Below are 13,058 nucleotides of genomic sequence, written 5' to 3' on the forward strand. Positions count from 1 at the left end.
AAATAATCACCATGCTAACATACATGGTAACTCTGTAAGCTGGCACGAGGTGTTAAACCTGTGTGATAATGACTGTTGTTTTCCGGCCAGGTGAGGATAAAGTAAGTTACATTACATTCATTCATTTAGTTGAAACTGCCATACATAGCTGCGACTTTCAAGATCCTTCTATTTGTTCTTTCACACAAGACAATACAGATGATTTTAATTGGTCTCGAAAAAAAGGAGCAACTTCTTCAGTGAATACTGGACCTACTACAGATCATACATATCAATCAGATGAAGGTATATATTCACCTTAAACCATTTAAATTTTACATTCTTCACATTGCTTTTTATAAAAAAAGGAGCACACAAGGAATCTGTAAAAAGTATTTGTATTGCTCTAAATTTTAACTATGATTTGTTTATTATAACTGTGAATCGTCCTGCACCACTCAAATCTCTAGCACACACCAACTATTATTTGTTGACTTTAAAATGTCAACTTTGAATTTATGAATTTAGACTGTTGCTATACCACCTTAAGTTCGCAAAGCCTTTATGAATTAGGAAACTTATTTTGTAGGCTAACTATGGGAGCCTTAATTGCTTTGTTGGGGTATTTAAGTCGCACTTATTTGTTGCCTATAATATTGAAGCAAATGACTACATATGATTTATTTATAGGTTATTACATGTACATTGAAATGAGTGGACGAACATATGGAGATATTGCCAGATTAATTTCACCTTTGTATGCATTGGATCAGGGAACACATTGTGTGCAGTTTTATTATCATATGTTGGGAAGAGATATCGGTTCACTTATTCTATATCAACGGGCTGTAAGTAAAACAATTTTTTTTAATTTGTCTTGTTGCTGTTTATATATAACAGTGGTTCACAAACTTTATATTAGCCAGTGGCCAGTGCTGTAGCATACTTCATAACTTAAGGATACTAGTTTTAAAGTTTGGCACTACTACTAACTACCATTGTGTGAGTGTTTGACCTTGGTGAAGACACAGTCACTAACAGGTTGTACGAATTAAAAGTCATACATAAGTAAAATAGCACATAATTAACTCCTTAAGTTACATACTTGGAATCTTAATTGTTAACACGAAGTGTATAAACTAAACACATGGGGGCGGGAGGAGGGAAAGGGCACATCTGTTGAATGTTAGGCAGTGAGGTAACCACTAACATGTAGTAAATATTACAAAGTTTGCTTTTTTCAGGATGTTAAGGGAGATAAAGATACGTGGCGTTGGAGTTTAGACGGTGAACAAGGACCGAACTGGTTTCTGGCAAGAGTGGATGTACCATCTATATATGATTATAAAATTGTGTTCCACGCTGTGGGTGGAAATGACTATTATGGAGATATTGCTATTGATGATGTTACCATTATACCCAATGCATGCCCAATTCCAAGTGAGTATGTTTCAATACATCCAGTGCTGTGCTCACCATATATAATATATGCTTCATATTTACTAGTTTAAAACTTAATAAATTAGATATTTATTGATATAATTTATATACTTTAGTGACTTGCGACTTTGAAACTGACTTGTGTGATTGGGCGAATGTGAAAGGGAATGATAAATTTGATTGGATTGAAGGCAGAGGAATTGATGGACTTGGACCACAAATTGATCATATGGGTTCCAATCAAGGTAGAATTTTAGTTATTTTTGTATAATGATGTGTAAGTAAGTGGTCTTTATTGTAGTAGTTTATATAACCTTGTCAATGTTTGTGTCTTAATGCAAAACTCGTGTATGGTTAACGTGGCCAGTAGTTTACCCAGCTTACTAATGGATTGCTCAAAAAGTCACACACCAAAAACAATTGTCCAAGTTGCTTAGTAACCTGCAATGGCCAAAGTAAATAGATATACAACAAGTAAGGACACCCATTGTTTGAAAACAATGGTCAATGGACGCCATCTTGTTTCCCACATCAGGAGTGAAATGCATGCATCAGCATGGGCGCCAGACGGATATTTTGCGCTTTTTAACTGCTTTTTAGACCTTTATTCATTTTTTGTTTCAATAGTTGTATTATAGGATACGGGAAACATTTATGATGCATCAAAATTGAAAATAATTGAATATTTTACAACCCAACCAAAACTCAAGCATTCGCATTTTAAACGTAAATACCGTATTTAAAACTTTTGCAATGCCGGTGCCAAATACGTTAAATTTATATATATATAATTGTGTAACATAAATAACCCAAACATTGCTCAAAAATGAGCAAATATGTCAGTTTATGCTTGTGAAGTTCAACGATGTTTGAGCGGGAAACTTGTGGGAAACAAGATGGCGGCCTTGTCCTTACTTGCTGATATATATGTTCTTTGGCAATGGCATGTAGCAAGCTACCACCTATGTTGGACAACATTAACTTGTTTTAATCATGAGTTGCATCTCCCCAATAGGAGAAAAAAGTGATTATATTGCTTGATACAACTATTTTTATAACAGGTTATTACTTGTATGTTCAATACCATAATAAAATGAAGGCTCAAGATACAGCTGAGTTATGGGGTCAGGTTATCAACCTTAGTGATGGTAAACCAAAGTGTTTAAGATTTTGGATCAATATTGCCGGGAACAATGCTGGAGGTTTACGAGTTATTCAACGCCTTGCAGTAAGTTTGTGTGCTTGACCAAGACATCAAACTAATGATAATTGTCTCAACTCTTTTGTCACTAACGAGTTGTTTAAATTTTGCGTCACATGAAAAGGTATAAGCTATTAAACAAGAGATATGTGTTAAGTTCCACAGATGCCCCTCCATCAAAGAATAAAATAATCACATATTCATTCATACTTTGAAGTAGTAATGTATATACAGAATTATACTTTTATGCAACATTTTTTTGTATAATAGAATGGAAAGAACTACACGCAATGGATTTATAGTTCCGACACAAGCAATACTTGGATAAATGCTGCTGTTCCTATTGACACTTCCTCCCAATTTAAGGTTGTATAATTAAAAAAAATGGATTAACGCACTTCTTTAGTTGTCATTTTTAAGTTTGCGAATGTTTAACCAATGTTTGGCCGAGCCACCCAACCTATTATCAATTACATAAATACTTTATTCTTTTGTGTGCCTCAAAAGCGGATTTTTTTCGATAATTTTGGTCTTTTATTTTTCCACATTATCCTGATGGTTAAATAAAAAGCTAAAACTGTAAATATTGTATTATATTTGTTGTGCAAAAGTTACATGTATGTGCATTGTGGTTGATTTAACTTATACCTTGTGTTACTAGATTGTTTTTCAAGCAACAATGCTTGGTGGAAGTGGTCACATTGCAATAGATGATATAGATTGGACAAGTGGCACTTGCGCATTATATCCTACTGAAGCTGCACCCCCCCCTCCTACAACTGAACGTATGCAACAACAAATATGTTTATTTGATTTAAAACTGTTTCATATCAATTGTGTTGATTGCGGTCCTTTATCATAGACACTTAATCACCATGAGCCTTGCTGTTATAAACAGCCTGTACTGCTGTACATATTTACTTTATTAATTTAATATATATTTACCATTGTTAGTTTATTAACACATTTGTTGGTTACAAACAGTATGATACTTTATATTTTCACCCTTTAATTGTGCCTTTAAAAATTATTATTTTCAGCATCTCTGCCCGTTAACTGCACATTTGAAGTTAATCAATGTGGTTGGAACGAGGATGACACTGCAGATATAACGTGGAACAGACATTCAGGTTCCACAACCTCATCAGTCACCGGTCCATCATCAGGATACGGTGGTACTGGCGACTACATGTATGTTGAATCTTCTTCTCCAACCAAGACAGGAGATGTTGCGCGATTATTAAGCAGTAAACAAGATGCTGGTTCACTTGGTACATTAATAATATTTATTGTAAGACCATTAGGTCTCTAAATCCTCCCAACATCCCTAAATTCTGTTTTTCAAATATAGTGTTATTAGGTTTGGTTTCTTTTTAATCAATTTACTTGCGTGAGAATGTAGGAACATTTTAATTAGCTAGTGCCACTCACTTTGTAATGAATATTGTTCCAACACAGTGGTCACCAATGCTTAGTCCCAAATGGCATAAAGAAAGTCATAAAGAAAAAAGATTACCCGCACAGTTGCATACTTGGTAATATGTGCGCGAGCATAAGTGTATGAAATCCAACACCTATGTTGTTAATTTAAGTTTTCCTGATGTGCAAGAATAAACAAGTTAAATTTGTTTATATAAATTTAGATTTATTTAATAGACTATTGGTCTCTCTTTTAGATTCTTATGTTTTTTTAATTTGTAGTAATGTTCTTGCTTTAGACCCTAAATGTCTTGTGTTCTACTACCATATGTATGGTAGTACAATGGGTACAATGAATGTTTACATTAAGTATGGATCAACACTGCCAACAAAACCAGTTTGGACAAACTCAGGAGATTCTGGAAATGCATGGATTTATTCTGCAATTAATTTTACACCAGAATCAAATTTCCAGGTAAGTATTCTTAAACCTTTTGGTTTTCAAAGAAATATACACTTTTTTCCAAAAAACTCATCAGTCTGGAGATTTGTTCTGTAGTTTAAAGTATGTGATACCCAGCTGTTTTGAAAGAAAATCTTTTTTCAAAAAAGTAAAAAAAATTATAATATATAATAGGGTGCGGAAAGATGTGACATTTTGTCAGATGAGACTTTTTTACGGACCCCAATTTCATAACAATCAGAAAAATAAAGTTACAAATTTTTTCGACAGTATTGTGACAATATAAAGCGAGGTTTGATTTTGTCTCATGAAACATAATTTTACTTTTGTGAAAAAACTGAGATATAAACATGAGGAAAATAGGCAGGGGTCAATATGGCATTAATTAAGGATAAAATCAACCAAACAATATTGTTTTACAGGCGTATATATAAAGTTTACATAGCAAAGAAACTAGCACAGTCGGTTTTTAAAAGGTTGCAAAATACTGAAATAATATAAAATATTTCATTTCTTTGTCCCATCTTCCCTCTCAGGGGTAATTCAAATATAGTATACTGATAGGAATGAATGTAATTTACTTTATCCTCACGTGGCCGGAATTATTATTTTTTCATCGTTTGTATGTTCAAAAATTTGGATAACCCGTTACTCCGTTAGTGGCCGCTGGTTTGGAGCAATTTTCGTTAAGTGTCTTGCCCAAGGACATATACGCCCACAATTGTAGCAGTGACGAGACTTGAACACCTGTCATATAAAAAACTATTCGAAATTCTATCATTTGCACCCAGAGATAATTTATGAGAAATGGTTTGTGTAAAAAACAGTGTAGCAATACCCGATTTGTAGCAAAAATGTAAACTTTATTAATAATTAGTATCAATTTTCTGTTACTACAAGTTCATATGTATTTGTAGGAGTAGGATACAATATTTATCATTTGTTCGCTTCTCGTGTGTTTTATAAAAATTTTTTTAATTGTTGTCAGTTAATATAGGAATGATAGTACCTGTTTGTGGTATCACCCAGAAACTATCATGTATATTTGGAAATATTACGCAATATGTGCCTAAGTGTCCCATCCTCCCCACTTTACATCTATATTTTGAAAACATTTGTAAATTAAATATTGGATTTTTCGGAGAAGAAAAAGGCAACATGGCTCTTAGTTTGGGCTTTTATTCTAAGTGTTTACTGTTTATTATGATATTTCAGGTTGCATTTGAAGGAGTAGTTGGGAGTTCTTACACCAGTGACATGGCCATTGATGAAATATCTCTTTACGATGGCAACTGTCAACCACCAACTTTTCCTAACACTTATATTTGCACCTTTGAAACTGATTGCCAATACACAACACAATCTACCACAAGTTATAAATGGACTTTTGTATCTGGAGCATCATCTAGTGGTGAAACTGGACCTAAGAGTGACCACACTTACAAGACGTCTTCAGGTTAGAAAAACAAGTTTTTGTTTTGTAAATAAAATCTTATACTGTGAGGTATTCCAGAGACCTGGTTTGTAGGTCTGAATTGGCCATATTTAAAATGTTTTAGAGCATTATTTTGCCAACCAATAATTCATCATTAAATAATAGTGCAGTTTGCTGACCAAATTTCAAAAACTATATTTTTACAAAAACATATCGGATAATTATAAGGCGTATGTAACACAACTTTTTTATTATAAAAAAGTTACCCTACCTTGGGAGGATAATATAGTAACATTTATTCATTCATTATGGTAATAGAACACTTTATTACAGGCAAATATGCACTAGCGAAAGGCAGTAGTGGTACCGCAACAAAACAAACTGCATCTCTAAACACACCCGTGTATAATATAGCTGGTTCAAATGTTTGTGTGGATTTTTATTACACCATGTATGGAAAAGATGTTGGTACCTTGACTGTTGTTCAATTGGATGATAAAGGAGTTGTGGTGAAAAGTATTTGGAATAAACAGGGTGATCAAGGTACTTAACATTGCTTTGTATCAAATTGTATGGATGGACCAACAATTAAATCTGCCATTTATTTGCTTACTTAGTGATATTTTGCGCCAAAAAATACTCGCTACAAATGTTGCACGCCACATTTATTATTTATTGAAATTATTTCATATAAATGATACTATGATTATCTTAAGGTCGTGACTGGCTTCCCGCTCAAACTGGTTTCACTAAAACGGGTTCTTCGTTTATTGTTTCATTTCAAATTGAAAGAGGTGACAGCCAACTGTGTGATGTTGCAATTGATGACGTGTTGGTTTATGAAGGTTTTTGTGTTGCTGGAAGTTGTAGTTTTGATGTTGGTCCATGTACTTGGGTGCAAGTTGTAACGCTTGATGATTTTGATTGGGATTGGAATCAAGTAAGTGTTATTACTTGTGTACAGTTTCTTTTTATGTGATAGCAGTTCATCGCGTGTGTAGTGTGGCAGTAGTGGCACTATTAGAAAATGTAGTAAAGGTTTATATTGACCTAACAAGTTATTAAAACTAATACCTAGTATTCTTGAGAATCAGTGTACTTATAAGCTAATTATAATTGTTCCACTTTAAAATTAGGGAACCACTCCAACTACAAATACAGGACCCACTACAGACCATACTTCAGGCGAGGGGAAGTATATGTTTATTGAAACATCTAATCCAAGATTAGAAGGAGATCGGGCGCTTTTGCAGAGTGATCAGAAACTAAAGACAACTGGCTCAGGTTTGAAAATTGTTTTATTGATATGTTTTATTAAAATAAGAAATATAGTAATATAGTTTTTCCTTGATTATCTATATATATGTTTGACTGGAATTTGTTCGTCAGTTGAATGGGTGTTATGATAAATGTAGATCATACTTCAGAACTTTATATGTTTGGTCTTTTACTGTACGTTATTAACGTTTGCCCCATCACTGTTCTTGGTTGATAAGAGCATGCCATCACTTCACCATGGAACTCAGTCCACTTTTCTGCCTTTGTAAAGCAAGGTTTTATATTATTTTTACAAATAGATCAAATAATTAAGGAGGTGCTGTAATAATTTTTTTGTTAGGGGATTGCTTGTCTTTTTTCTACCACATGTATGGATCAACTATTGGAACATTAAACATACTTGTTGGTGATACAAATAACAACATTGTATGGTGGCAATTACATGGTGATCAGGGTCAGCACTGGAACGAAGCTCAAGTTACTATAACTTCACATGCAAATTACCATGTATGTTTGCTCTGGTTCCTTATTAATGCAAGCCCGCCTATTCAGAGTTGTTATAAACTCAGGTTCATCGTTACTTCTATAGTCTGTAACCCCCTACTCTCAACCTTATATTGACCTCTTTTAGATTGTTGTATTTAAATTTATGGTTTTAAGTTTTGTCTGCATTCAAGGTGTTTAATTTTAACCTTGTAAATTTTGTTTTAGATTTATTTTGAGGCAATAGTAGGCGAAGGTATTAACGGAGATATTGCAATTGATGATGTACAGTTTACACCTGGCATTAGCTGTAGTAAAGGAATTATTTATCCTTTATCTGCACTACCAATAGTTTTCCCTACTATCCCAACTACAACACCACTACCACCAATACCTGGTTTTCAATGTGACTTTGAAAGTGATTGGTGTGGGTGGGTGAACAGTGCAGATGATGTATTTGATTGGAATCGTAGAAGTGGTGGTATTGGAGAATTAAACGCTGGTCCAATTGGAGATTATACAACAGGTTTGTCAATGTTAAACTATATAAAGCTTATTGAGCACCACCCTTAGATATACCTACAAAACCTGCGCAACACTTTTTCTCAGGAAAGTTTGTTTGGTTTTGGTAAGGTGGAACAGTGGTTAGATTACTTGCATTATAACCAAAATATATCTGGTTCGATGTTGCTATTATTATGGTTTGTGTGCCTTTTGGCAACACACCTAACAGCCATTGTTTCATCCCATTTGGAAATTGTATGCAGCCCCACTAATGAGGATAAAAAACTTTTTATGAACCTTAGATTCACTCCTTTTTAAGAATAATTATTTTCATTGGCCCCTTATACACTATACACTCACCAGGCACAGGATCATATGCATTCTCTTTGGGAAGTAACACACAAGTGTTTTCCAATTCATTTTTAAGTGGTCCGTCAATATCAAGTGATCAGTTTGGACAGCGTTGCATGATTTTTCATTATTCCATGCACGGTGCTGCTGTTGAAAGTCTTTCGCTTAAATATAAACAAGATATGAATTCTGTGATCACTGTGTGGGGAAGAGCAGGTGACCAAGGAATTGACTGGCAAAAGGTAAGTTAGCTGGTGTTGCAGCACTCTGGTTACAGTGCTGCTATGTCAAATGACTGCTAACATGATGTTACTGAAAGGCAACATTTTGCTATAATTGCTTTAAGGCATAGCCTACTAATGTGTTGTTGAGACATATACTTGTTAGCCAAAGTATATTGAATATATAAAAAAAAAACTTTTATTATTTGTAGGCCATGGTAAACTTACCACCGACTACAGATACGACTAATGTTATGCAAGTTCAATTTGAAAGCATACGTGGATATGATGATACTTCTGGCATTGGATTGGATGATATTTATGTGAAAGATGGCACTTGTGATACATGTAATGAACATCTCTTTTTACATTTGCGATCACTGGTCACTAACGGGTTGTCGAAGTTGACAAATACACAGAAAAAACTCTCTCATTAAGTTATAAATAGTTACTTTTCAATAGGCACAAGGGAATAAATGACAAAACATGTGTTGTTAATTATGAACCCTCCCCCACCACGGGACCGTAACTAACTAATACTTATCATGGATTCCTAATACTTTTTGTATGTTCAGATTCTACATGTTGGGATACATATCATGAATACAATGCTGTTTATGGCTTATTACCTGGCCCGATGCTTGATGATAGACCAAATAGTTTTTATTTTGGTGAATTTGGTTCTGATCTTGAAAGATGTGCGGAAGCATGTGCTTTTGCACAAGGCTGTGCTGCGTGGACATTACATTTACCATCGTAAGTTATAGTGATTTTTTATATTAAGAAAATTGTAATGAATCTCATGTAACGGGCATTTTAGCACTGTGATCAAAGTGCATGGCCCGGTAACTGGAAAATATCAGGTTTATTGCTTAATGCGAATACCAAAGTTGGACTATGTGTCTTTGGGAAGACACAGAGAGATTGCATAAACCCATTGTCCCTTCTAAATTGGCAGTGTTGCATCGAATACTAACAATAACAAAGTTACTAGGTAACTAGGATGTGGAGTCACTAGGTGTATTAAGTCTTCACATATAATGAACAATACGATACAAATATAAATAAATGATCATATTCCTATATTTAACATAGGTTTACAGGAGATAGCTATGCGGGAGGTTGCTATGGTCGAGGTAATTCATCAGATACACTTATAGCTGAAGCTCATATTGTTAGCGGAGTTCTTACACAATGTACAGGTAATATACTTAAACAAAAACCAATTACACAGAAAAATATTACTTCAGCAATATCAATTCAGGACCACTTCCATACAATGAGTTGTGCCAGTTTGAAGATATTAGTGTATGTGGATTTAAACAAGACATCACTGATGATTTTGATTGGCTGTTTCGATCTGGTGATGCAACTAGTGTGGAAACTGGTCCCTCATTTGATCATTCATATACAACTAATTATGGTAAGTTACTTATTTTATTTATAAATAATATGGCTACTACAGAATATTGCTAGGAATGTTGACTTCATGAATGGAAGATACCAAGTTTGCAACTCAATATTAGTACCCTGTTATTAATGGTATATGTGTCTTATAGGATCCATTTTATTACTCAAATCTTAAGGTAAATGATGAGTTTTCCAAAATGCGACCATACAGAAAATCAATTATCTGCAAAGTATTATAATTGGTAACTGATAAGTGGACACAAAGTGTATGAAGTTACTCTTTTAGAATAAATATTGGATAACAATTTCTAAAGCGTCCTTTTCTTTTTATTAAATGTAATGGAATACTTTTGTACAGGACGATATGCCATGGTTGATGCTTCATTGCAAAGTTTTGGTGATGTAGCTCGCATAATTACACCAACATTCACACCACCTGCTTCATCAAGTGAAACCTGTGCCACATTTTACTACCATATGTATGGTGCCAGTATTGGAGCACTTAATGCTTATGTTAGGACAGTTGGTCAAAAGCAATCTCTTGCCTGGTCTCAAACAGGGTCAAAAGGAAATGAATGGCAACCTACACAGTTTTCTGTATATTTAACATCTGATAACTACGAGGTACATCTCTATTTATTTAGTGATCCTAACTGCACACCCTTATACATTTTGAATTCGATTTTACTTCGTTTTTATCGATTTTTAAAATTCTTTTTAAGTTATATTCATCATTTGTTTTAAATAATTGCTTAGATTACAGTTTATTGTGAATTCTAATTATATGCACCAACCTGTTAGATTTAACAGCCTCAGTTTTCCTATAATTATTTATATATATTGTAACTATATCAATGTATAATGATAGACATTTTGCCCTTTATTATTATCTTTATCATTATGTTTAAATAGAATAGTCAACCTATATTTCCCTATTTTTGCAGATTATATTTGAAGCTGTTATTGGTCCAAACTATTTAGGGAATATTGCAGTTGATGATTTTCGTTTGTTGGACCGCCCTTGCCCGCCACCTGGTGACTGTGACTTTGAACAGTGGTGCACATGGAGCAACACCAACATTAATGATGACTTTAATTGGATGCAAGGATCTGGTATGACAAACAATGCAGGCAACACTGGACCTACTACTGATCATACAACAAAGTCTGATGAAGGTAATCAGTGTTAAATGCTTTGTATATAAGCAACATTTTGTTTTATACCTGACCAATACATAAAGTTATGGGGAGCAAAAATACCTGACCATTAAACAAACATTCAGCTTAGGGGCATTGAATTTTGATTCATAACCTGAGAATACTGAGTTTTACTTGATGCTGGTATTATTATGAGAGTGTGTTTTTGGCAAGATACTAATTACTTCAAACCAAAATTCAGCCACTAATGCACTTAATTCTTGGTTATTTTTGTGGGCTGTAGTTTTTCCATCTTTTTTTTTATATATGAAATCTAATTATTTAATTAATTTTGTACTTGTCTCACTATGTACCCATCTAAGTGGTCTTGCTACAAAGATGGAATGTTCATAAGTTTACATTTTCAGGCAGATACTATTACGTCAACTCCAACAGTTTACAATCCACTGGTGACAGAGCTCGATTAGTCTCGCAGTGGTTTGCACCAACATCTGGACAGAGATGCATGAATTTCTATTATCATATGTATGGTACTGGTATGGGAACATTGAATGTATACCTCCAACAGGTAGTAATAAATTTTATTTTACCACTGCTGCAACTACGTATAAGGTATTTACTAGGAATAAATATTCTGGCATTAATGTTTACATTGAATTTTGCTGTGTTTACCAATGCTAACATGATGTTTAGAATCATTTGTTAGGGAATTTTTCTTTTGTTGTGTTTTTTATTTCCCGTGTTTTTGTTTTGTTATGCACATTTGATAGTTCAATAATTTCATGTAATTTAAAATGAAAAACATCATGTAATTTTACAGTCTGCATCAAATGGGGATGAAAATTTAGTTTTATTATGGAAGTTATTTGAGGATCAAGGAAACAGCTGGAATAATGGGCGTCTACAGTTTACAAGCAATGTAGAATACCAGGTAATAATTAGACATTGTGCACTTGGTAGAGTATGTATGAATTCATTTTCATCAAACAGTTATTGGGTGTTTTGGTACCACAACCTATATATCCAAAGCATTAGCAATTAGTTTTCATTCTTTAATGGTTTGTTGCTCCTTTAGAAATTCAACCTTTATGCCATTTTCTCTATTAATAAAATAAACTAGATTTTTTTTTAACGTATTATGTTTGTTATCTTATTTGCCTAATTTTCTGTCGTTAGCCTTTAAAACAAACAAGGCCAAGATGCAAATGTGTTTTTATGTTTGTTTTAAATGGAGCTAAAAGCTGTATGGGCCGTGGACAAGACCCATAAGAGTCATTGGTTCCACCAAAGTTGTACTAATTGGTTGTTATATTGTTAGTCATGCACAAAGAAATATGTAATAACTTGTAAACGAGCCGGAGGTGTATGAGAAGACACACACCAATGTTATATTGACTGTTGCTGCATTGCCATGCAGGAATAAATAAGTGGGAATCATTCTTTTGGACACATTTATTATAGATCTGTTCTCTTCTTCACAGATCATACTTGAAGGAATATTAGGCAGTGCAACATATTCAGATATCTCCATTGATGATGTGAGTTTCAATGCTGGGGGATGTTCATTTCTTCCACAGAATGCTGAAGTTATCAAACCAACCTCCCCTACACTTCCACCACAAACTGTGGTTACTGGACCTACACCAGGTGTGTTGTGTATATTGAAAAGTTTTGTTATAATTTATATACAGCTGTTTAATAAAAAGACAAGCAAGT

The 13,058-nt window shown here is 33.9% G+C and overlaps 1 protein-coding gene across 1 annotated transcript in view; it reads left to right on the forward strand.

Moving 5' to 3' along the window:
- Positions 1-52: 52 nt before the first annotated feature.
- LOC108949408 (MAM and LDL-receptor class A domain-containing protein 2-like) overlaps positions 53-13,058 on the forward strand; it is a 32,566-nt gene continuing 19,560 nt past the window's right edge. Inside the window, exons 1-25 of the mRNA XM_018811410.2 lie at positions 53-285; positions 670-827; positions 1,224-1,419; positions 1,536-1,664; positions 2,481-2,647; positions 2,891-2,986; positions 3,282-3,405; positions 3,661-3,891; positions 4,339-4,514; positions 5,718-5,958; positions 6,271-6,480; positions 6,654-6,877; positions 7,074-7,221; positions 7,556-7,722; positions 7,927-8,224; positions 8,566-8,795; positions 8,987-9,122; positions 9,350-9,530; positions 9,870-9,976; positions 10,039-10,197; positions 10,543-10,808; positions 11,129-11,360; positions 11,750-11,910; positions 12,163-12,273; positions 12,824-12,989. Of these exons, the coding sequence (XP_018666955.2) occupies positions 69-285; positions 670-827; positions 1,224-1,419; positions 1,536-1,664; positions 2,481-2,647; positions 2,891-2,986; positions 3,282-3,405; positions 3,661-3,891; positions 4,339-4,514; positions 5,718-5,958; positions 6,271-6,480; positions 6,654-6,877; positions 7,074-7,221; positions 7,556-7,722; positions 7,927-8,224; positions 8,566-8,795; positions 8,987-9,122; positions 9,350-9,530; positions 9,870-9,976; positions 10,039-10,197; positions 10,543-10,808; positions 11,129-11,360; positions 11,750-11,910; positions 12,163-12,273; positions 12,824-12,989 (4,531 nt within the window). The 5' untranslated portion in view covers positions 53-68. The remainder of the gene's footprint in view (positions 286-669; positions 828-1,223; positions 1,420-1,535; positions 1,665-2,480; positions 2,648-2,890; positions 2,987-3,281; positions 3,406-3,660; positions 3,892-4,338; positions 4,515-5,717; positions 5,959-6,270; positions 6,481-6,653; positions 6,878-7,073; positions 7,222-7,555; positions 7,723-7,926; positions 8,225-8,565; positions 8,796-8,986; positions 9,123-9,349; positions 9,531-9,869; positions 9,977-10,038; positions 10,198-10,542; positions 10,809-11,128; positions 11,361-11,749; positions 11,911-12,162; positions 12,274-12,823; positions 12,990-13,058) is intronic.

Source organism: Ciona intestinalis, chromosome 4 (assembly GCF_000224145.3).
Source record: "Ciona intestinalis chromosome 4, KH, whole genome shotgun sequence".
In the NCBI taxonomy this organism is placed as follows: Eukaryota; Metazoa; Chordata; class Ascidiacea; order Phlebobranchia; family Cionidae; genus Ciona; species Ciona intestinalis.